At 43.6% G+C, this 25,010-nt stretch overlaps 1 protein-coding gene and 1 long non-coding RNA gene across 3 annotated transcripts in view; one reads left to right on the top strand and one right to left on the bottom strand.

Moving 5' to 3' along the window:
* Positions 1-25,010, top strand: part of si:ch211-130h14.4 (uncharacterized) — a 60,642-nt gene that overhangs the window by 33,343 nt on the left and 2,289 nt on the right. The window contains exon 7 of the mRNA XM_063191374.1: positions 24,724-24,807. Coding sequence (XP_063047444.1) covers positions 24,724-24,807 — 84 coding nt within the window. The remainder of the gene's footprint in view (positions 1-24,723; positions 24,808-25,010) is intronic.
* On the bottom strand, positions 14,821-18,615 carry LOC134441776 (uncharacterized). 2 transcript variants are annotated; one of them, XR_010033195.1, is made up of 3 exons: positions 18,570-18,615; positions 15,615-15,705; positions 14,821-15,382 (listed from the first exon to the last, which is right to left on the bottom strand). It is a non-coding gene; the product is annotated as an uncharacterized LOC134441776 (long non-coding RNA). The 2 variants fall into 2 exon arrangements; XR_010033194.1 differs by lacking the exon at positions 18,570-18,615 and adding an exon at positions 16,321-16,825.

The following is a 25,010-nucleotide window of genomic DNA, read 5'->3' as shown; positions in this document are numbered from 1 at the left end:
GTGTGTGTGTGTGTGTGTGTGTGTGTGTGTGTGTGTGTGTGTGTGTGTGTGTGTGTGTGTGTGTGTGTGTGTGTGTGTGTGTGTGTGTGTGTGTGTGTGTGTGTGTGTGTGTGTGTGTGTGTGTGTGCGTGTGTGTGTAGTGCACCAATCTATCTTAGTGAGGCCACTGCTATTGGAGCACCAACAAGGTTGGGCCCTCGCTCCATGTGGGGCCCAAATCCTGGACCCCAAATGTTTTGACCCCTTTTGCTGGGGTAGTTTTGTTGTTACTGCTGGTAAAAGTGTTTTTGTTCCCTCACCTCTAATGTACAGCCCTCTAGTTTTCAACTGAAACCCTCTACATTGCTTACCATGCCATCATACTCATTCAGCAGTCACATATTTGGAGAGGGATATAAAGACACATAACACTTGGAAAGGGACAAACCACTACTCACAAATCCATAAAAAAAATATGGAAGAACCTTCCTTTGCTCCCTAGACGCATCGAGAGGGAATAATTTAAGGACAATTATCACCTGACAACTACATCGTAAGATCATCCCGAAGAGGCTGTTTATTTATTTATTGTGGCGAGGTCGCGTCTCTCATTAGGGTGCCAAAGCTCTTTGAGTGTTGTTCTCTCGGGTCCTGTCACCCAAACACTTTGTTAGTGGGATGCCAAAGTCCAATGGGTCCTGTCAGGGCCGATCACAGCTTTGGCGGGGCCATCTGAAAGCCCTCTGAAAGCCCCCCCACTCCAATGCATAGATTGTATTGTGGACCCAATTCCAACATTCTGTTGGAACGCTGCATTTGTTTTTCTTTCAGATATGATAAGCTCCTGCCATTCAAAGGCTTGTTGTCTGGGCATGTTAATGTGAGCACAAAATTAATCAGGGACAATTTGATGTGAAAGTCTAACCCTATGGTTTGGTCAGATGTCCATAAGTAAAATAGCAATGATTTGTATAAGATTCTATGTGTGAAATCACAATGATTTGTATAGATATCTATGTAGATAAAATGGCAGTGGCTTGGGTAGAAAGTCTGAGAGTGAAATTGCAATGATTCCAGCAGGACAGAAACTAATATCATGGTCCGCGTATTTGTCCAGCCAAGTCTGTTTGGTTTCTATGAGCGCTGGCCGAGTCATAACATCTCACGGGTGTGTAGAATCTCACACCTATTTAATACCACTATGGGCAATTAAATATTTCATTTATATCGCCAGGCTAGTCTGTGGCCTGATACGACGGAAAAGAGAGTCTGTACTTTATTAAAGTACATAGCGTCTCTCACAAACAAATGGCAAAACAAAAACAAAGACAAAATAGACATCTACTGAGTCAGGCAGAAACGCAGACGGCAAGAAATAGATGCAGCCATACCCTGTCTGACAGCCTCTGCCTTCTCTTTCTATCCCCTACTGGAAGACTGTCTTCCCTTCCCCTGTCTTCCTCTTTTGGCTTTGCCTATCTATCTATCTATCTATCTATCTATCTATCTATCTATCTATCTATCTATCTATCTATCTATCTATCTATCTATCTATCTATCTATCTATCTATCTATCTATCTATCTATCTATCTATCTATCTATCTATCGACAGATCAGAAAAGCCAGAGGCAAAAGCCCGTACCAAACAATAGTCAGTCATATAATAAACAGCAAAATAGATCCAAATTATTTTTTTGTCCCGTTGACAGCAGTCACTATTATTTTCTTCTAAGGAGCAGAGCCATGATCAGTAATGTTGCAGAAGGATACGTTTGTAGAGTGTATTTATGTCTGTCAGAAGCCACGTTTACATGATGGTTTTAGTTCCAAATAAATAGTTTGGAATTACAGTTTGTACATAGTTCAGAATTAAAATGATTTTCCCTTGAGTTTACATGAAGCACTTTCATTTCATTCCGAATAAATGTCTGGGGATCAGAAAGCATAGCAACGCTCAAATTTGGACAGAATTGTTCTTGCGTAAAGCGGAATTAACGTATGACAGAGGAATGAAGTTATTCGGAATTTACAATAGAATAAAGCATAATTCTGAATTGTGAAGTGTTTACACAATGCTTTCAAAGCAGAATCAGAAATAAATTGAGTTAATGCTGAATTACTGTAAACAGCCCATGTAAACGAGGGCACTATCTGGTTATGTGTTCATCATCTTTTTTGGGGGTCCATGCATTTTGATATACCTAGTTCCTGCCACAGACCTTGTTTGTAAGTGGCTTTGGGTAAAAGCGTCTGCTAAATGTAATGAAAAAACAAAGTAATGTAATGGACTACCGACTACAAAGCGTAGTTCATATTGTTTGTATGGGTCTACAAAGAGTACTCCATAGGCTTTGTATGGGCCCGCTAGTTGCTACACAGTGCTGTGAGTAAACGGAGTGCGGCTGGAGATCACATTACTGAAGTCGTAGGCCAGTTTGCACCCAGCAGACAAAGTGTGTCTGCACCCGGGTGCGCAGTGTTATCGGGTGTGAGCCACGCTGGACAGAGACTCCCTTTGAGAACTAACACATCATTAGGAATATATTCACAGCACAACGCATATTTCACAGCTCACACGCACAGCACACCACACCATGTTGCAACTCACTATACACAGACTGAAGGTTTGAGGCCGTATCATCGGCAGACTGTTGTGAAGGTATGGACTTTGCCTTGAACAGATTTACTGAGAATGAAAGAACATTTCTAAGGATGTCCTGTTTGTCTTGTGTAATTTAGGAAATGGAAAGGCAGAATGAGGCAGCACAACCTATGGAAAGGCTTTATTACAATATTTCTTGATTGGTTTTGTACATTTCTCACAACAGAATAATCATTCTCAAAATGTCTTGTTCAATTGTGACTTCCTGCTGTTATCTGTGCACATGGTAAAATACGTTTCTCATAGTTTTCAGCATTTAGCAAATGCTTTCATCATCATGCAGATGGTTGTGTACAATTCTCAGCTTTTTTGTACATTAGCAATTGCTTTTGTCATATCACTCAAAAAGCATTGTCACTGAATACACAAAACTATCTCAAACCCCAAAACATTTAGGCCCTATGTCATAGTATAAGTCTTGACATGCAAAATGATTTACCAAGCTGCCATAATGTGTTAAGCACTGTATAATTTCCATTGGATTTGTGTCTATAAATGTGATCTGAATTGGTGAATTGCTCACAGGTAAATATTGACTCTCTCTAATCAAAAGCAGTAGAAGGGAAAGAGGAAACAAGCATGCAATACAACAATAAGCACTGTACTGCATTATATTTCTCTATGCCTCATGTGCCCTTTATAATTACGCTCCAAGCTAAATTACAATATTTCTCTAGAATTTCACAAAACAGTAAGTGCACTTTATACAGTATCAGTGAATTGTTTCACATTTATTTTGCTTTACAGTTCTATATTTTTTTCACATGGGCCTGCAAGACAAGTAAATAGGGGTAGTAGAGGGCACACTTTGACACCTCAATCAGAGTTGACAATTTTTTTGATTTTGCAATGAGAAAACCTTTCAATAAATATGTCATACTCTAAATGTATAGAGTACAATCTTACCTGATCAATGTAATATAAAGTCGAATTTACAACATTTTCCATTCATTCTAAACAACATTTCGCTTCAGAAAACATCCTCAAGAGTGTACTAGTCAATTGACAACATGACTAATCGATTTGACTAACTTGTCCATACACTATGACACAATGACTAACCATTCTGCTGGCACTGATGCGTTCATTGACACAAAAACTTGGTCTGATTTTGAGGAAGAGACTTGGTTTTGCAGGTCATCCATGGTGTTTTGCCATTTGTTAAAGCTGTTTTGAGAATGAATACTGTGTTTTGAAAATTGCGAGAGAGATTTGAGAAATGTACAAAACCAATTGAGAAATACTGTAAGCACATGGAATGATATTTATGTATGATAATGTGCTATATATATTTTCTGGATTGATTGATTGATTTTAACTCAATTCCACCCTATTACATACAAGCATGTACCAGAAACAAACTCGTCACTTAAGAGTCCAAGGTCAGTCATCATGTAGCATTAGGATGACAGACCAGTAGCCCAAGTTAAGCCCCCCTCTGCAAAAGTTCTATCGCCTCTCTCTGGCGCAAACAAGTTTACAGCATGCAAAGGTCAGCCAGCCAGTCAGCTAGTCCACCAGACTTCCCGAAAATGGGCCCGACAAACATGCTGCTGGGAATTTTGCGGCATTCTCTGGGTGTCTGCATGTCTGTCTCTGGCTGCGCACCTCAGACAACCAAACAGGAGGTGGAGGATGAAGGTGAGGAAAATGAGGATGAGGAGGAGGAGAAGAAGGAGGAGGAGAGGATGAAGATGAGGATGTAGAAGATGAAGACTAGTGGGTGACAAAGAGGTAGTGGTGGCCAGACAACCAAAAGAGTACAAGAAGGGAGGACAAGAAGGGAGAACAGGAGGGAGGGAGTGAGGGAGGGAGGGAGAGGGAAAGGATGAAAGGGAGGAAAAGGAAAGGAGGAGAATGGAGGAAGGAGGGAGCCTGGTCTGCCTGAGTGACTGTGCCTGTCTCTGGCTTTGCTCCTCAGACAACCAAACAGCAAGAGGAGGAGCAGGGAGAGGTGAGAAGAGGAGGAAGATGAAGGCAGATACCCACAGAGGGTGAGGAGGAGGAAGACAAGGAGGAGGTGGTGGAGGAAAGGATGAAGGAGAGAGGAGGAATAGTAGGATGAGGAGGAGAGGAGGAGAAAGAGCAGGAGAAAGATAAGGCAGAGGAGGAGGAAGAGGGAGAGGACGATGATGGGGGGGGGGGGGAAGAGGAGGAGAGCAGGATGTACAGTAGTGAGTAGACGTAGCGTTCTGTCCATATGCCTACCTGTTTCTGACTGTGCCCTTTACCAAACAGGAGGAAGAGGACTAGGAGGTAGACAAGGAGGGTGAAGAAGAGGGGTTGGAGAAGGAGGTGGAGGAAGGGTGGAGAACATGTGTCTGTGTCATATGAGTGTAATCTCAGCTTGTCTCTGGTGGTGTTCTTACCAAATAGGAGGAGAAGAAGGAGGATGAGGAGGAGGGGGGTGAGGAGCGGACTGAAGACGAGGGAGGTGAAGAGGAGGAGGAGGGGAAGAGGAGGGTGAGGAGGAGGAGGGAGGGAGGACTGAGTGGACGCAGCTCCCCCGACCCAACAGGCAAACAGCAGCAGGAACGGGACTTGGCTAAACAAATGTTTCCCAAGGCAAGTGTCAAGCCACAGGGGCACTGAGAGGCCTGGACCGGGGAGAGGACAGGCAAACACACCTGTAGAGAGAGAGAGAGGAAGAGAGGGAGAAAGAGAGATAGTTCTTCGAACACACAAAAACTCACACACACACATGCTTACACGCTATCACACTGAAGTAAGTGTGTGTGTGTGTGTGTGTGTGTGTGTGTGTGTGTGTGTGTGTGTGTGTGTGTGTGTGTGTGTGTGTGTCTGTCTGTCTGTCTGTCTGTCTGTCTGTCTGTCTGTCTGTCTGTCTGTCTGTGTGTGAGAGAGAGAGAGAGAGAGAGAGAGAGAGAGAGAGAGAGAGAGAGAGAGAGAGAGAGAGAGAGAGAGAGAGAGAGAAACAAGCCCAGGATCTCTGCAGACAAGCAAGACGACCCATTATTCTCACACCTCCCTGCCAGAGAGGACATGGACAAACACAAGCCTGGAGGGGGAGGAGAAGAGAGAGGAGAGGGGAGGGGAGAGATGAGAGGCGAGGCAGGGTAGAGCAAGGGATGAGAGGAGGGTGGGGTAGAGGAGAGAGGAGAGGAGAGGAGGCAAGGGGAGAGAGGAGGGTGGGTACGGGAGAGAGGAGAGGAGAGGCAGGGGAGAGCAAGCAGAGAGAGGAGGGTGGGGTAGTAAGTAAGTAAGTATGCAAGTAAGTAAGTATGCCTTTAATTATCCCGACATGGGGAAATTCATTTGTTGCAGCAGTAACATACAGATTGTGCAAAGACAGACAGTAGACAGTATACATACAACAACACAGGACCAGGAGGTTAAAAAGTATATGTAGATAGAAAACAGATGTTAAGGAAAATAGAAATGTCTCAGTCAAAAACAACAAGTACATTAGTAAAAGTGAAAGTGCATTTGTAAAAAGTGCATTAGCAGCTTCATAAAAAGGAGGAGAGGGTGCTAGGACAATAATAAATAAGTAAGTTAAAAAGTTAAAAAGATAAAAAGACCATCACTACCACCACCACCATCATCATCATCACCATCAGAGGGGAGAAAGTAGTAAACATGAGATGCAAGCTAGAGGAGCAAGGTGGGACAAGATGGTGCAGTAGAAGGAGAGTAGGGGAGAGTACACAGTAAATGTTGTGGTGTTAATTCAACACTTAGAGAGTTCATTTGAGTCCAAATGATGTCAAATCAACTCTCTAAGTGTTAAATGGGCACTGCAGAATTTACTGTGTAGAGAGGGGCTCGGTGGACATGGGCAAACACACCCGCGCCAGCAGTGGCAGTGGAGATACTTGGAAGAGGACAGAGGAGAACATTGTGGCAGAGCTGAGGGGAGAGGAGGATATGAGCAAGGGCAGAGGAGTGAAAACAAGGGATTGGAGAGTGGAGGCCGGGGCCGATTTAGGAATTTGGTGGGGATGGGGGCGTAGGGGGTGGTTCCAAGGTGAATTTATCTTGGGGGCCCGTTAAATCACTTCCTTGTACCAGGAATAGGGAGTGGGAGAAAGGTGTACTCTTGCAGGCACAGCCTCTCAGACATACTGAAGCTACCACTGAGATGCTTCTGATATGCATTGAGATGATTCATTATTCATTGTCAGAGTTGTCCTCTATCATACTATAGGCTACCAACATTAAAGCATTTAGCTCAAGTGAGGTGCAAAGGGCTGGGTGCAGTGGATGTGAATGGTCTTTTCCTATACTCCAGGGCAGTGTTTCTCAACCTTTTTTTAGGCGAGGCACCCTTTCAATTCATGAAAAATTTCAAGGCACCCCAAACCAAAAGGCCGTAACATGGCATCGCATTCGATACCGCACAAGCTTAGAAAAGTAACACATTTGGAGACGTCACACGGCCTACGTTTGCAGTTGCAGCTGACTGGGGCGCCCTATATTTACTTTATTGTGCGTAAATGGCAGATGAAAGATTCTACTGACTAACATTAACTTATCAATTTAGACAAATATGTATTATATTACATAATTTATTTATCAGCCATGTTTCCGTGGCACCCCTGAAGGGGGCCTGCGGCACCCCAGGGTGCCCCGGCACCCCTGTTGAGAAACACTGCTCTAGGGCAGGGATGTCAAACTCAGGCCGAGTCAGGGCTGGACTGGGATCTGAAAAGGGCCCGGGCAATTTTTGACTCCTGAGGGCCCAGTGCCTCTATCGGTATATCGGTATCAGTAGGCCTATATGATGACATTGTCTCGGCGTATATATACAGACATATAATGTATGTATAATGTATAGGCCTTTATATGGTAGTCATGTTTTTGTTACACAGAAGATATTCTTGCCCACTGGACCTGGGCTGAAAGGAAGAAAAAAACTGCTGTGCACCATGTTCCCTTCATACTGCTTCTGAAGTTCTGAGTAGCCTATGTTCGAGGGTAGGAGATAGAGAGAGGAGGACAACTAACTTTATTTTCCTGATTATGCGCCCTGACCAGTGAATCTCAATATTAAAAAAGTATCCATACCATTTTCCTTAAGCAAAAACTGAAAATGGGTCCCACAGACCCAAACACATTAAGAGTGGAGTGTCACAATGGGAGTTTCCCAGGTGGACTTTCAAAGCAATATTTCACTAACACACACACACACACACACACACACACACACACACACACACACACACACACACGACTGACAAGCGGGTTTTTTTCCGGACACTCGCCATTTTTTCACCACAGCAAAAACAAGTGGTATCGCTTAGACCTCCAGCATAGCCTACACACTGCAATACCAACAACAACACACATAGCTAGAGCGTTCACAGCAGGTCAGAGCGCGTAGCGATTCCCTATAACAATTGTACGGCTGGTCGGCGTCTTACTTATCCATCAGAGGCAGATAATAGTCAAGATAAAACCAGGTGTCTTGATAATGACGTGACATGACATTAGGGGAAAGATTACAAAAATGCATTTTGATCGTAGTTGCACAACACGAAAATCGTAGTTGCACAACACGGCGACAAGCAGAAGAGTAAAAAAGATATTGTAGGACTTGAGGAAGGGAAAGGGCGGGGATGCACCATTGCGCCGTAATTAACATGCAATTACAAGACACAGTACACTGTGACAGCCGACACATTAAAAGAAATGGCTACAAGAAGTTCATGAAAATAAAACTACATATTTGTTACTGATTTGAGCGAGTGAAGAGGGACGACAACTTAAGTTTCATGCGGAAAAACGCAGAAGCCAGCTAGATCTAGAATAGAGGACAGGGCACGATGCATAACTAATACAACTAATGTTGTGACAAGACAAATGAAAGATTTCTATGCTGGCATTACACCATTACAAGACAAGGGCAGGGAAAGGCGTCAAAATGAGTACATGTTTGCGAGAGATTTGATTAAGTCAGGATGACAACTTGGTCTCAGTCAAGGGAAACGAAACAAGCAGCGCATAGCCATCACCAGACGGTATGGGTAATAGGGGTAGCCAAACTTGGCTACACTGCATTAGCTAGCTAGAGGGTGTGCTGGGGTGAAGACTAACCTCAATATCCCTGAGTCACGTCTCGTCTCCCGTCTCCTTGTCTTTTCTTCCCCTGCTCGAACCCTCTCCTACACCTACACCTCCTCCTCCTCTTCATTATCCAGCACCACCTTGTGTTGTACTGTGTACTTCATAAAGTATAATAAATGGACCGGAGACAGGACGTACGTTCAGTGTCTTTATCTGGTAGTAGAAACTCAACACACTGCGCATGCGCGCATGATACATTCAATATCACTACATCTCCCCCTTTTAATCCAATGCTTTAAAGCTGTTTACAAAATCAAGAATTATATCTTTTCAAGCAGATACTATTATTTACTTACTGCAGATCTTACTTAACTCAGGTAGGGGGTGCTATAGTTACATTAACTTCAGACTTAACATAACTCTTCAAAATAAACTCTGAATGTTAATATTCTGCATCTCATTATCCATCTCATTCTTCTCTCCTCTTTTTTTTTTTTTTCGAAAACAATACTGCAACATTTAAACTCATAACACAAAAGAACCTAACTGAGAGGCAGGGTGGACTACCTGGTCCTCTCTGTTGTGGTATGGAGGTTTATTCTGCTCCGTGTATACACACAACACTTTTCTACAAGTTCAGTCTTTGGATGGGCTTGACCGCTCTGCCCACTCTGGTGCGTATCCCTGGATCTGGAGTGGTCGATGGCGAAGGCACAACTCTCAAATGAGAGCGGTTTCTTCTGAGACTGCCATTCGAAGTGTCAACGACGTATGACCTCGGCGTCGCTGCTGATCCGGAAACTACTCCAGTGCGTGGTATGTTCTTTATCCAGACTCTCTGGCCTGGCTGGAGCGGTTCCTTCTCCTTCGCTCTGTGTCGGGTGTTGTATCCCTCAGCCTGTTTTCTCTTAAGCTCCTTGTCTTTCAACTCGAAAGCTTTCAGGTCTGGCCATGCTGGTGTGAGGGTGCTTGGACACACTGGGAGAGGTGTCTGAATGTTACGCCCCATTAGGAGCTGTGCAGGCGATGCCCCATGAGCGAGAGGGGTCGCTCTGTATGCCATTAGTGCTTTGTGAGGGTCCTCATTCTTTTGCAACAGGGCTTTCACCGTTCGAACAGCACGTTCTGCTTCCCCGTTGCTTTGGGGGTAACGGGGGCTACTGGTCAGATGCTGGAAGCTGTAATCTTTAGCAAACTCAGCAAACTCTGTTGCTGAAAACTGTGGGCCGTTGTCGCTGATGAGAGTGTCAGGCACTCCATGACGGCTGAAGATGGCTTTCATTTTCTGAATGACAGCTGACGCCAGGGTGCTTGTGAGGTTAGCGACCTCAATGAATCGGGAGTAGTAGTCAATGACCACTAAGTAGTGACCCTTCTTCCATTCAAACAGGTCGGCGGCTAGCTTTTGCCACGGGCGTGATGGCAAGGGTGTGGTCAGGAGAGGTTCTGGTGCATTGTGACTTTCCTTGACACAAACATCACAGTTGCGTACTCTTTCTTTTATCTGACTTGTCAGACCTGGCCACCATACTGCTTCTTGAGCTCTCGCCATACACTTCACCATTCCTTGGTGGCCCTGATGAAGCGTCTCCAAAATGCTCTTTTGCATGCTTGCTGGAATCACAATTCTTTTTTCCTTCATCAGGAGACCATCAGCCATTAACAGGTCATTTCTGTACTGCCAGTAGGACTTCAGCTGTGGGGCTGAGCTCAGTCTGTCCCAACCTGTGCGGATGAGAGAAGACAGCTGCGCACACACTGGATCCTCTTCTTGTGCTCGCCTAATCTGGATCAGTTTCTCTGGCGATGCGGGCAGTTGCTGAATGATTTCATTGATGTGAGCTCTCACGTCACTCTGGAGCACGAGATCCTCCTCTCTCACTGCATCTTGAAGGGGGGCTCTTGAAAGAGCATCTGCTGCGATGAGATTTTTGCCCGGAATGTGCACAATGTTGTATGTGAACCGCAGCAGTCTCAATCTGAATCGCAGCACACGAGGGGGAATGTCATCAAGTGCTCTTGTGCTGAGGAGACTCAACAGGGGTTTGTGGTCTGTTCGGATCTGGAAGTGCAGGCCCAGGAGGTAGGTTTGAAACCTTTCACATGCCCATGTGATGGCCAGGGCCTCTTTTTCAATTTGGGCGTATCTACGCTCAGTTTCAGTCATACTTCGGGAAATAAAGGCCACTGGCCTCCACTCTCCTGATGCTTGAAGTTGTGACAAAACACCGCCCAGTCCATAGGACGATGCGTCTGCTGACACTCTCGTTGGCTTGTCAGTGCTGTATGGGGCAAGTACAGCCGATGAGCTGAGCTCTTCTTTCACCTTAGCGAAGGCTGTCTGTTGCGCTGGCCCCCATGTCCACATGTTATCAGCTTTCAGGAGGTCCCTGATTGGTCCGGTGAGCTCTGCAATGTTTGGGGAAAACTTTCCCACGTAATTCACCATGCCCATGAATCTTTTGACATCTGCCACATCCTTGGGTGGTGGCATGGCTACAATGGCCCTGATCTTGTCGGGGTCCGGCCGTATTCCCTCTCCGCTGACGATATGACCGAGGAATTTCACCTCAGTCATTGCAAACTCGCACTTGTCGTTCAGGGTGAGGCCTCTCTGCTGTAGGCGTTGCAGCACTCGATGCAGCCTTTCATCATGTTCCTGTGGTGTGGCGCCAAACACCAAAATGTCATCCGCGTGACAAACCGTTCCATCCAGGCCACCCAGCATCTGCGTCAAGCGCTTCTGGAAATGCTCGGGCGCTGAGGATATTCCAAAAGGAAGTCGGTTGAAGCAAAAACGGCCAAATGGCGTGATAAAGGTGGTGAGTGGGGCCGATTCTCTGTGCAGAGGGATTTGCCAAAAACCTGCAGTGGCATCTAGCTTTGAAAAAATTCTAGCTCCAGCTAGTTTCGCGAGCGTCTCATCGACTGCTGGGAGGATGTGTCTTTCCCTGCATACATCCTCATTTAGGCGGGTGAGGTCGACACATATACGGATTTTTCCGTTTGGCTTTGGTACTACAACCATTCCTGAGCACCATTCAGTTGCTTCTTCGATGGGCGAAATGACCCCCATTGCCTCCATCCTATTCAGCTCCTCTTGAACTTTCCCTCTTAATGGTAGAGGCACGCGGCGTGGCACCGCGAGGGCAAATGGTGTGGCGTTCTCTTTCAATTTAATCTTGTATTCTCCCTCTAGCTTCCCTAAACCAGTGAACACTTTGGGATATTGCTTCGTGAATGCACTCTCTGTTGCAATGGCGTCCACTTGAGTAAGCAAGCTGAGGTCCTGTATGGCTGGCAAGCCAAGGAGTGGAGTAGCTAGACCTGGAACAACATACACCTGCTGCTTCACAACAGAGCCCTTGTAGCTCATGTTGGCAGTGAAGTGTCCCTCTACTGTAATGGGAGTATTGCTTGGTCCACACAGTCTTTTGTTTGGAGGTGAAAGTTTCCCATGCAGTTTTGCAGAGTACATGTGTTTTGGGATGGCTGTAACTGCAGCGCCGGTGTCGAGTTTGAACACCACCTGCTGGCCATTTACTCCAATTGACTTTTTTCCACACTGTGCTAGGTGCAGCAGTAGTCACTGTGCCCAAAAACAAAGTTTCCACACGTTCACTCATGTCACTCTGCTGAATTTCCTCCACTCTCATTTTACTTTTACATAAAGCAGCAAAATGCCCCTTTTTCTGACATTTCTTGCAGTCTGCATTGCGAGCAGGACAATCTTTGAATGCATTTCCATGAAATTTTCCACACCTGCCACATTTGTCTTTTGCATTTGTTTGCACTGGTCTATGATTTGTTTTGTTTCCTTGTTGACCAGATTTTTGTTTGTGCTTGAATCTCACAGCATCCATATTTGCTCCTTCTGCACCATCCGTGCTAGTTTGTCTCAGTATGGGTTGTTGCTTTTTAATTTCCTCATTTTGACGAATTTTAGTTATTGCTTTTGTAAGCGTCAACTTTGAGTCGAGCTGTAGCCTCTCTGAGAGCGCGTGATCTTTAATGCCTACGACGAGGCGGTCTCTGATCATCTCCTCTTTGAGGTCTCCATACTGGCAATGGTCAGCTAGCTTGTGGACTGCCGTGATAAACGCCTCGGCAGTTTCACCAGGCTCCTGGCACCGTTTGTTAAACTTAGCCCTCTCGTATATCACGTTATGTTTACAGATGAAATGCTTTTCAAAAGCGTCTCTTACTTTCTGGTATTCTTTCTTGTCCGCTTCTTCCAGCGTTAAAGTGTTAAGCACATCATCAGCCGAGTCTCCCATAGTGTAAATGAGCGAATTCACTTGATACTCTTGGTCCTTTTTATCGAGACCGGCAGCTATACGGAATCTTTCAAAACGTCTGATCCAATTCGGCCATCCGGCGAAATCATTGAAATCAAATGCCTCTGGCGGGCTTATCGAAAACAAAGAATCCATTTTGTTTTACCTTCCGACGTCTTCGTCAGGTTGTGGCTACCTTGGAACGCGTTGGCTAGTTCAGCTCGAGAGAACCCCAAAACTTCTTTTTCCTCGCGTAGCCCAACTGGAAGGAAACTTCTCTCCGTTGCTTTTTTAAGCTTCTTTCTTCATAGAGACGGGTCGTCAAGTTCTGACACCATGTGTTGTACTGTGTACTTCATAAAGTATAATAAATGGACCGGAGACAGGACGTACGTTCAGTGTCTTTATCTCGTAGTAGAAACTCAACACCCTGCGCATGCGCGCATGATACATTCAATATCACTACACACCTGTCCGCTCGCGGCCCCAGTGTCCCAACCTATCGAGCCATCCAGCAGTGGTTCCCCAATCCCCATCTCCGACGGGCCGAACCACATTAGCTCGAGCTTATGTTTTTAGTTTTAAACAACTTGTCAGTGATTTTAGCACATTTTGCCGCGTCCAATTTAGGGTATGCGTTATCTTTTCTTGCGCTTGTCATGTAGCCAGTCTTCTTTCTCCATTTTGCGTCAGAGTTTTAAGCCAGGTGGTCGTCAACTACTATTGAGGTGATGATTAGTTTTGTCAAGTGGGGGTCTGTAGGGAGGGGCGGGCCTTAGAGAACCGAAGTGTTTCATTGGACTAGCCCAATGTGCATCAGAAGAAGCATCCAATGGGCGCCGATGTGTCATTTTTTACGGGTGCAGACAATAAAAAATAATTGATATATATTTGTATTATTATTTCGGGCCCTGGGAGGGCCCGAGACGCACGAGGGCCCACCGGGCATTGCCCGGTACGCCAGATGGCCAGTCCAGCCCTGGGCCGAGTCCCTTCATTTGGCCCGTGTGATCATTTCAAACAGGGCTCTCAAGTTTTGAAGTTTGTTGGGAGTGAGATTGGGTGTGGAGCGGGGGTGGGGTGGGGGGGGGGTGGGGGTGTTACTCAGAGCCATTGATAAACAGAGTTACGCCTACCTTTAATCTCGGCGGGAAAGTCACCTAGTGGCTGTCATGTGTAGACACGCTAAAGTTCTAAACAAACAGAGAGCCGTCATTGACTTCTACTGAGCAGAATAAGCCTTTCTACGGTAAGCATTGAATAAATATGCACACAAACGGGATCCATCCCATTTTTTTAGGTAATTCGTCTAGTACATCTAGGTGATATAAAATACTGTGTTGTTTACACGCTACTGTCGTAGAACTGGTGTGTTTTTATCACGTTTTGAGGGAAATCACCATTAGCTTAGCCAGGAGCCCGCCACTTACCTATGAGATGCTAACTTTCTTGGTAGCTTTTGACTGTAATCGCAAAAGCGTTGTGTTCATTATTTACACTACAAATATTAATTCGTTAAAAACTAATCACATACACTTGTATGTCTATAGATCTCTAGCAGTGAGACGCAGGCCAGCTTTAGCCTTTATGAGGCTGCATCAGACCTGCCAAAAACATGCATCGTTGCATGCAGGCAGAGTGAAGAGGATCAGGGCAGAGACGTGTAGTCCCTACACACGACTCTGAATCAGTGGCATGGAGCAGGGCCATGGATCTGTCATGTGGACTAAATAAATTATAATTAAAAAAAGACAACAACTGTATAACCAGTACTTGAGTGGGTCAATTAAAAAATTTTTTTAAATGTATTTATGTATGTTTTGAACACAGAAATACACTGGATGCTCACTGCTATGGTGCCAAGTTAGACAATAACCTAGTGTGAATATGCATTTTTAATACTGTATACCTTTTGTTATTAACTGTGTGAAGGCATAGCATAATGGTAGAACATCATACAGACACTTGGAATGCTTTGTAAGCATCAAACTGTTGACAGAGCACGACACGCATGAAGAATTCACATAGGCCTAAGAGTAAGGTTTGAGGTTTCTTTTTGCTCAGCGTAACAGTAATACAACAACAAAACTGTACACTTCATAGTTGCAAAACTGAGCTAATGGAACATATTTACAGCAATGCAAGTGATAATGATAAAAAACAAGAAACAGATAGAGCAGTCCAGTTTTGGGTGCAAAACACAGGTAGTGTAACAGATGTAAAGAAACTGGCCATAATACAAACGAAACATCTGGAGTTGTTTTGGAATGGTGATGTGGGAGAAGAAATGGAGCCTATGCAATCCTACAGAGTGTGGAAGGCCAAAACAGGACACAGGCTTGTCAAGTGATCCGGTTTCTGTAGTACCGAGTAGTAGTAGTCTGTAGTATGGAGCCTCTGCAGGTGTCATGCAACTCACAGCACTCCTGAGTGTTGTGCCTGTCAACAACACAGACATGCAGCGGTCATACTCAACGTGTAACATTGAAATAGACAGAAAATTAAAACTGTAAAAGGGGTCTATGCTGCTGTATATGAACAACAAATATCATTATCAGTGAATATGGTACACCTGGAGCAATTAAGTGAAGAACCAGATGAAGGTGGGAGACAAGCTGTATGAAGACGAGCAATGAAATGAAGAATCACATTGTAATAACAATATACACACCATGACTGTGAAGGTGGAAGACAAGGTGTATGAAGAAGGGCCGGAAATCTGTTCAGGGGTCATCAGTCAATGATGAGTGAATATGACACAGCTGGAGCAATGAAATAAAGAAACACATGAAGTTAGGAAGGGCACTGACAATCTGTTCAGGGGTCATCAGTGAAGTAAAGAATCACATAGTAATAATAACAACACACCAAGCAGTGAATGTGGGGAGGGGGCAAGCTGTATGAAGAAGGGCCGGATATCTGTCAATGATGAGTGAATATGACACACCTGGAGCAATGAAATAAAGAAACACATTGTTACAATATACACACCAAGCTGTGAGTGTGGGGGCAAGCTGTATGAGGAAGAGCAATGACAAAGAAACACATGAAGTTGGGAAGGGCACTGACAATCTGTTCAGGGGTCATCAGTCAATGATGAGTGGATATGACACACCTGGAGCAATGAAATAAAGAATCACATGAAGTTAGGAAGGGCACTGACAATCTGTTCAGGGGTCATCAGTCAATGATGAGTGAATATGACACACCTGGAGCAATGAAATAAAGAAACACATGAAGTTCAGGGGTCATCAGTGAAGTGAGGAATCACATAGTAATAATAGCAACACACCAAGCTGTGAATGTGGGGAGGGGGGCAAGCTGTATGAAGACGAGCAATGAAATGAAGAATCACATTGTAATAACAATATACACACCATGACTGTGAAGGTGGAAGACAAGCTGTATGAAGAAGGGCCGGAAATCTGTTCAGGGGTCATCAGTCAATGATGAGTGAATATGACACACCTGGAGCAATGAAATAAAGAAACACATGAAGTTCAGGGGTCATCAGTGAAGTAAGGAATCACATAGTAATAATAACAACACACCAAGCTGTGAATGTGGGGAGGGGGGCAAGCTGTATGAAGAAGGGCCGGATATCTGTGAATGATGAGTGAACATGACACACCTGGAGCAATGAAATAAAGAAACACATTGTTATAATATACACACCAAGCTGTGAGTGTGGGGGCAAGCTGTATGAGGAAGAGCAATGAAATAAAGAAACACATGAAGTTGGGAAGGGCACTGACAATCTGTTCAGGGGTCATCAGTGAAGTAAAGAATCACATAGTAATAATAACAACACACCAAGCGGTGAATGTGGGGGCAAGCTGTATGAGGAAGAGCAATGACATAAAGAAACACATGAAGTTGGGAAGGGCACTGACAATCTGTTCAGGGGTCATCAGTCAATGATGAGTGAATATGACACACCTGGAGCAATGAAATAAAGAATCACATGAAGTTAGGAAGGGCACTGACAATCTGTTCAGGGGTCATCAGTCAATGATGAGTGAATATGACACACCTGGAGCAATGAAATAAAGAAACACATGAAGTTCTGGGGTCATCAGTGAAGTAAAGAATGACATAGTAATAATAACAACACACCAAGCTGTGAATGTGGGGAGGGGGGCAAGCTGCATGAAGACGAGCAATGAAATGAAGAATCACATTGTAATAACAATATACACACCATGACTGTGAAGGTGGAAGACAAGCTGTATGAAGAAGGGCCGGAAATCTGTTCAGGGGTCATCAGTCAATGATGAGTGAATATGACACACCTGGAGCAATGAAATAAAGAAACACATGAAGTTAGGAAGGGCACTGACAATCTGTTCAGGGGTCATCAGTGAAGTAAAGAATCACATAGTAATAATAACAACATTTTATTTTCTTCTAGTCATGACTAGGGGTATAAATCAGAGCATTCATGCCGATTTGATTTGAAAAACGATTTCTTCAGCAACGATTCGGTTATGATTGATATTTAGGAATGTCCTACAATGCAATTCAATGGTTACTTTCTCTGTTCCATTTAAACACCTGCCTATAAATTAATGCCAAATATGCCTTCACACTTCCCTACATTACTACATTACATATTACTTGAACCTCAATTGCTTTGAAATAAATATTACAGTTGTGCCTTCAATACCTCATCAGCTGTCATGGAGTTTGGACCTACACATATGAACTACAAACATATAGTACCAGACTATTCACATATACTGGTATATATGTCGTGTCAATTTCAATACAATAATTACCTTAGATTCACAAGGCATCTTACGCATCTTACTGTGTCCCACATGGTAGTAATGACAACAATAGGTACAGCCAGCAGTGTATGCCGAACCAAAGTCCCTAATCAAACACACAAAACAGATGAGTGATAGAGGAGTGATAGACTGGCAGACAAAAAAAATAGACATTAATCCACCACTCATTCAAATCAATCAGAAACTATTTGATTTCACAGAGCTAAAAGGAGAAATACAGGTATACGGCGCATTGTCAATGCGGTGCACATCTGGCTACGGACTGTGCATAGTAGTTCGACTAGCCAACTTCAAAACTGTTCAGCAAACTGTTCAGCAACTGTTCAGCAAACATCCATGGTTTACTCAACAGAAATATATATTTCTCGGTTTCTGAAATACCTGGGGTCATCAACTTCAGTACTTTAATATTCGGGACTCAATTGTAATTTTTGTAGCTAGCCAACACATCCACACGTAAATGCTTACTCGCTACGCTAACCACATGCAGCTACATGCATTCAAATAGCTGGGAAGATCAAACCACGAATGTACACGGGTAATATGGCGTTATATGAATGTGGGAAGTAGAAAACACAGTCGTTTATGATACAGATAGTAGCGCATTGTATAGGATTGTAACGTAGCCACTTGTGAAGTTGGACCGGAGCCAAGCCGCTTTGCTAACTTAAGCTACCAGAAGTGGTTATTCATTCCTAAACAGCGTTCGTCTTTAACATAGACATCGCAATTTTCATGCAAACCACATGCAATTACATAATTGAAGGCTATACTTTAGACAACGGATACTGAAACACACAAAACATTTCGATTTGTTCTCCCATTTATCAACTTACCGAGAAAGGTGTCGACAGTCAAACGAAAGTCTACGGGGCCCACTTCCGGATATGGAACTTCTTGAAGTCTACAGGGAGGAGCCATGACACGGAAAATAGACCCCGCCCCTTGCCCACGTATGCCAATGGGATATACACAACTCTTTCCTATTCATGACTCTGGTGTTACCTAACCTTCAGCCCATGACATTTGTTTCATCTAGTAAAGAAAACTAAAATATGTTGTGTGTTATAATTATAATAATAATAATAATAATAAGTAAGGGTTAACGTTCGGCGAGAAGGTCGCTACCGTGGAATAGCAGCACGACAGAGAGAATCTTTAGACCCCGACGCGGAGCGGAGGGGTCTTGTTCTCTCTGAAGTGCTGCTATTCCACAAAGCGACCGACTCGCCGAAAGTTAACCCGCTTATTATATGGATATACTTAAATGATTCACACATGGCGGGGACATTTCTTTAGGCCTATTTAATGTGAAGTCTATTATAGTTTTTAATGTCAAAAGATTGTTGCTGCGCAAAACAAAACAGTGCTGTTGTGGAACACCGCTAACTGCTAGGTAGCCAGGACAACAGGTGTTGTCTATCACAGCAGCTGAGAGTCTTGTTGAAAAGTCGCTTTAGCAGTGAAAAGTCTTGTTGCCATTGACAGCGGTCTGTTATAGACCAACCCGTCCGTTATCGAAAAATAACAGACGTGCGAACGTTGGGGAGCCCCGTTGAAATGAATGGAGCATTCGACAGATGACGTCACAACCATATAATAATTATTATTATTAATTATTATAGCGGCCAAAGTGGACTTTAAGTTAAATAAATAGAAATTGCTTAAAAATGCATAAATAGATAATAAATAATTTCATTTGAATTTGTAATTTCATAGATACGTTAATTTCATGATTAAAATGATGAATATTATGTTGGAAAGATAAAAGAATAAGAATTCATGTTTATAAGATAACTTTTTGTTTCGGATTAAAAATGTGTACTGTCGCTTTAAGACTCACGAGCCGGCTTCCATAGCCTCTCGCGCTTTTCATTTCAGATCGCAAGGAACCGTGGAAGCGAACAGTCTTCTTACCTGTTGCTCTTCAACTACCCGAGAGACTTTAAACCTTTTTATTTTCATTAGAGACATTTTGTTAGTTCATGTACGTTTTGCAACTGTATTAAGAAGAACACTAAACTTCCGTTATCATTTCAAGACGTTGTGGAGTGGATTTATTTCAATTACATGGACACTAACAGTGGAAACAGTAACTTTGAGTTGGAGAAGTAGGCCTATTGCGTAAGAAATAGCACTTTCCTCGCGGTCTCACCAAGACTAAACCTCTACAATAATAATAATTTTATATATTGCCTTTCAAATCAACCAAGTTAGCTTGAGAAATCCAAAGGCCCATGCAAAAGATGGGTGCTGGCACTGACATTTCCTCATTAATTATTATATTTTCAGTGAAATACTGGACGACATAGGCCAGTCTTCTCTGCCATCTCTACTGATGTAGTAGCAATTTCTTCCATCATCACATTATCTGCCCCCCTGCCTTTGGTTTCTGAGCCTTTTCCCAGAAGGAAAGAAGGCTCTTCTGTTTCTTCCCTGACATTCTAAATAAACAACAGCCTGTTACAAACGTGTAGAAAAAACGTATGCCTATACATGTCCATGACAGCTCAAAGGTGACTAAACCAAAGTCATTCTACTCTATAATACTCGGAAAAAGTACTTAACGGACTAAAGGACTAAACAAACACTGAAACATCGCCAGCATAGCCTGTTTTTAATAGCTAATTCCTAAACTAATGGTAACTTGAAACGGATATGTGTAGGCTTAATGCTGGTCACTCACCACGAGTAACACTACAGCCTAACTAATGGAATATATTATATGGTTGTGACGTCATCTGTCGAACGCTCCATTCATTTCAACGGGGCTCCCCAACGTTCGGACGTCTGTTATTTTTCGATAACGGACGGGTTGGTCTATAACAGACCGCTGTCAATGGCAACAAGACTTTTCACTGCTAAAGCGACTTTTCAACAAGACTCTAATCAGCTGCTGTGATAGACAGCACCCGTTGTCCTGGCTACCGCTGTCAATGGCAACAAGACGTTCACTGCTAAAGCCACTGGCTTGTATACAAGTCAGTGGCTAAAGCGAATGTTTCATATCACTCCGCAGGGGGTCCGGTCTTTTGTCACTCTAATCAGCTGCTGTGATAGACAACACCTGTTGTCCTGGCTAGCCTACCTAGCTGTTGCCTAGCGGTGTTCCACAACGGCACTGTTTTGTTTTGCGCAGCAACAATCTTAACATTACATAGGTCTAAAGAAATGTCCCCGCATGTGTGAATCATTTAAGTATATCCATATAATAAGCGGGTTAACTTTCGGCGAGTCGGTCGCTTTGTGGAATAGCAGCACTTCAGAGAGAACAAGACCCCTCCGCTCCGCGTCGGGGTCTAAAGATTTTCTCTGTCGTGCTGCTATTCCACGGTAGCGACCTTCTCGCCGAACGTTAACCCTTACATATTTGTAACGTTATTTTTTTACCTGCCGGTCCGAAGTCTTGGGAAGGCCAATCCAATTTCCTCGTCTGTCACAGCTGTGCCGTTCTCCAGGAAAGTCAGAAAAGTTTCGAATCTGACAGTTGTTCGCGCGCTTAGCTGACACTCCACCCTCTTTCACTAGGTCTGCGCACCAACATAGCGATCTATTATTCTGATTGGCTCAACGACAGTGCTGTGCCTGTTACTTCCTGAAACTGAGCACGCTGGGAGTGGGTTATGCTTTAAGCTACTGTTTTGGGTTTTAAAGTGTGTTGTTTATGAATGTTTAATGTACTGGGGGTGTAAATATACTGGGGATATTATTGTGAACATTTTATGATCGCGATATTGGGGTGGATGGGTTTATTTTATATTTTAAAGAGCTGTCACCATTGTTATGCAAGCTGGCGCACAACACCTGTAGGTTGATGCATCGGTAGAAGGTCATGCATGTGTTATGCCCGTCTGGGCCTTAAGTAGTCTCCTCTACGTTTAGCAAAATCCACTAAATTGCCAGGTGGAAAATTAACTCTGGCTAGTTATATTGACGGGCGTGTGAAAAAGCATGTGTGGCGTGTGAGAGTGTGAGAGTCTGAAGAGTGTGTCACACGCTCAGTGCGTGAGACTTGAGAGCTCTGTTTCAAATGTGTTTTACAGTTGGCACCCATACACATTTATGTATTGTAATATGATTTGAACACGAAATATTGTGCATCATATGCTCATACAAGTGCATCCGTGATATCTTCGACTTATTTACAACTGAATATATATTCACCTCGGCCCGCGACTTCGTCCCAGATTTAGATTTTGGCCCACTGCTCTAGTACTTTCCTTTACATTCATGGCATTACATAACTTTTTATGCTGCAACCCCCTTTTGAACCTAAGAATAATTTCACGACCCCCCACCATCCTTATTTTTTACTCATTACTACATTGTAATTTGAATTTCACATTAAAAGTAAATAATTGTATTAACCAAACAAGTGAATACTGTTACGATTCCTAACCAATTTATGTAATTATGTTAACTGTCATTGCCATTTTGTGTGTATCTCTTTTTGGTTTGGTTTCTGGGCTTAATACGCAGCTATCCACCCGCTATCCTCCAAAGTATTCCTACAGTATGGAGGGTTTAGCAGTACTGGGGTGCGTTTCCGCAATGTTTGCTTTGAACTACAGATGTACTTTGTAGTTATCTACTTACTTCAAGGCGAAATCCGTGCATTTCTCGAAACCTTACTATTCCCACAGTAAGCCAAAAGTAGTGCGGCTACTTTCCTGAGTCCACACCGCTACTTACTTTCTTGGCATTGCAGTGCGTGACCAAAGAAGCAACAAGAGATAAGCATGATTGCTGAGTCATGAATCAGCTGTTTCCTCCTAAATTCAGTGCGTGAAGTAGAAAGCAATAGTGTACAACCACCACCAGCACATTTGATTGGATGTCACGACACCGTGACTCCGCTGTTTCCTCCACAACACACCTTGAAATTTCTTTGTGAAAAAACACGGCCGTGGCATTACAATCTGACACCGTCCGCACCAATAATGCAGTATTATCTGCATGCCGATTGGATTTCGTTTCATCCCGAGGTGTAATTTGTAAAATATTTGAACAATAAAGTTGTGGTTACTCCCAGAAAATCGTCTGTTGAAGTCAAATATCCCTAAGAAATTCACGCGCGGATTTCATTCCATAGCCTAGTGGTATTCACGCTTGCATCCCAATGGGAAAACAGAAGCCACACCGGTTCGAATCCACATGGTTGCAGTGCCACAATTTTGGAAATATCTGGCAGAAATAGATAATTTATGTTGTGCATTACCAACACACACGTGCAGCCAAGGGAAAATGTGTTACACTGTAGGGTCCAAAACACGATTTCACGAGTTGTTGTCAACATGCTGCACACTGGTTTCGAACCCGCGTAGCTCGCGTCTTCCCATTGATAGGCAAGCGTAAATACCCCTAGGCTATGAAATGAAATTCGCGCCAAAAAGATTTAAGTACTTGACACGTAAGCCAACCAATACTTTCTTATCTAAATATTTCACAAATTACACATCGAAATGAGACGCAATTCAATCGGTATACAGCTAAAAGTATATTATTAGTGTGGGATTCATCAGATTCCAAGGATATGACGTTTTTTTTTCACGAACAAATGACATGACGTGAATTTGTGTTCTGAACACTCTCGCAGCTGTATCATCACTTTGTGTGCATGTCGATTGATTTTCATCGCTTTTGCACCACAGGATTAAAAGATATTGACACATTTGTGGTCAAATATGTACTACAAGTTTAGCTAATGGGTGGAGTCACACTCTGAAGTAGACTAGCGCTGTGTGTTACTTGGGGTGGCTGAGGTGATGTCTGGACTCAATGGATCTACTCCAGCTGTACTTCAACTTCACTGTCCAGATACGGATAGGAGGCACCTCACTTTCAAAGTCACCACTACTTCAGAGTGCACATTACTCCAAGCAGTAGTTACTTTGTGTGCTAACGTTCGAGACACAAGAGTTAGCAACTTTTATAGTATTTACTATGCAACATTGCTAACAGACTAGCTACTTCACACTTTGAGAATCGCACCCCTGGTATGTGGCCAGAGCTGGACTGGTAAACTGGCATACAGGGCATTTTCCTGGTGGGCCAACAGTACCCAGGGCCGGTACTGTTTTTTTTTTTTTTTGGTCTATTTTTCTTAGGGACTGGTCCAGAGTTTAGAGAGGGCAGCCCATTGGTCCATATCAAGCAGGATGTATGAGAATAGCTTGTATGTTGTGAGAGGCCAATTTAAGACAAAAAAAATGCTTTGGTTGTTCTTTGGTCCCAGTCCAGTCCTGTATGTGGCCATAGATAGAGGGATGTCCCCATCCCCACACCTCCCGGCGTGAGAAGACAAAATTGGCTATCACCATGCCGGTGCTGGGAGTGACACCCTGGGTGTGGGAGGTGACACCGCACCGGTCCCCTGGTCATGGTAGTGACACGCCTGGCTACCATTGCTGATCAGCCCAGTGTGACGACACGACTGGGACCACCCAGCCTCTACGCACTCAGTAGTAAAGTGTGTAGGCGAATGTACACGGCACACAGTAAAAGAGAGTGCCACTCTCCACGCTCAGAGAGAGAGGGAGGGAGAGAGAGAGAGAGAGAGAGAGAGAGAGAGAGAGAGAGAGAGAGAGAGAGAGAGAGAGGGGAAATATTTGAAAAATGTTTGCTCTTTGTAGTTGACTTTATTTGTCTGAAGGAGTAAAAGACTACAAATACTACAGTAGAAATGGTCCGGAAGAGGAAAAGTTAATGTTTTCTACATTATAACGTGGCAGATATTAATTGTATTGAGCGTTTAAGACTTTTATATTTAGGCCAGCTGTTATAAACCCTATATTGTTGGGGGTTTGTGCCCCAAGATAATCTGAAAATATATTTGTTAAAACTGTGACTACGCATGAGAATGGAAATATAGAGGCTTGGGCTTTGGGGCCCCCTTGACTCTTACGCCCCTGGGCCTGGGCCCGGGTAGGCAATCTGTCTTGTTGACAATCTGTCCTTGTTGATACTAAAGCTAATCGTGTCTCTCCACAGCTCCCTGCTCATATCAGGAGGCCCTGCAAGTTCCTCAGCCTCCAGCCTAGCTTCATGGCCTCACTCAAGACTCCAAACCTTCCAGTAGGGATGCCGCTTTTAAATTTAACTGAAATGATAAATGTATTTGAGTGCCAAGTAGAGTGCTAAATAAAACGTTGATAATAATAATAATAATAATAATAATAATAATAATAATAATAATAATAATAATAATAATAATAATAATTGTTGTTGTTGTTGTTTCCCTAGATTAGTCTATGTCTGCATGGGAAAGCAAGAAACGT

Source organism: Engraulis encrasicolus, chromosome 24 (assembly GCF_034702125.1).
Source record: "Engraulis encrasicolus isolate BLACKSEA-1 chromosome 24, IST_EnEncr_1.0, whole genome shotgun sequence".
NCBI classification, from domain to species: domain Eukaryota; kingdom Metazoa; phylum Chordata; class Actinopteri; order Clupeiformes; family Engraulidae; genus Engraulis; species Engraulis encrasicolus.
Note: the sequence above shows the minus strand (reverse complement) of the source record. Positions and strands in the feature narration are given on the sequence as shown.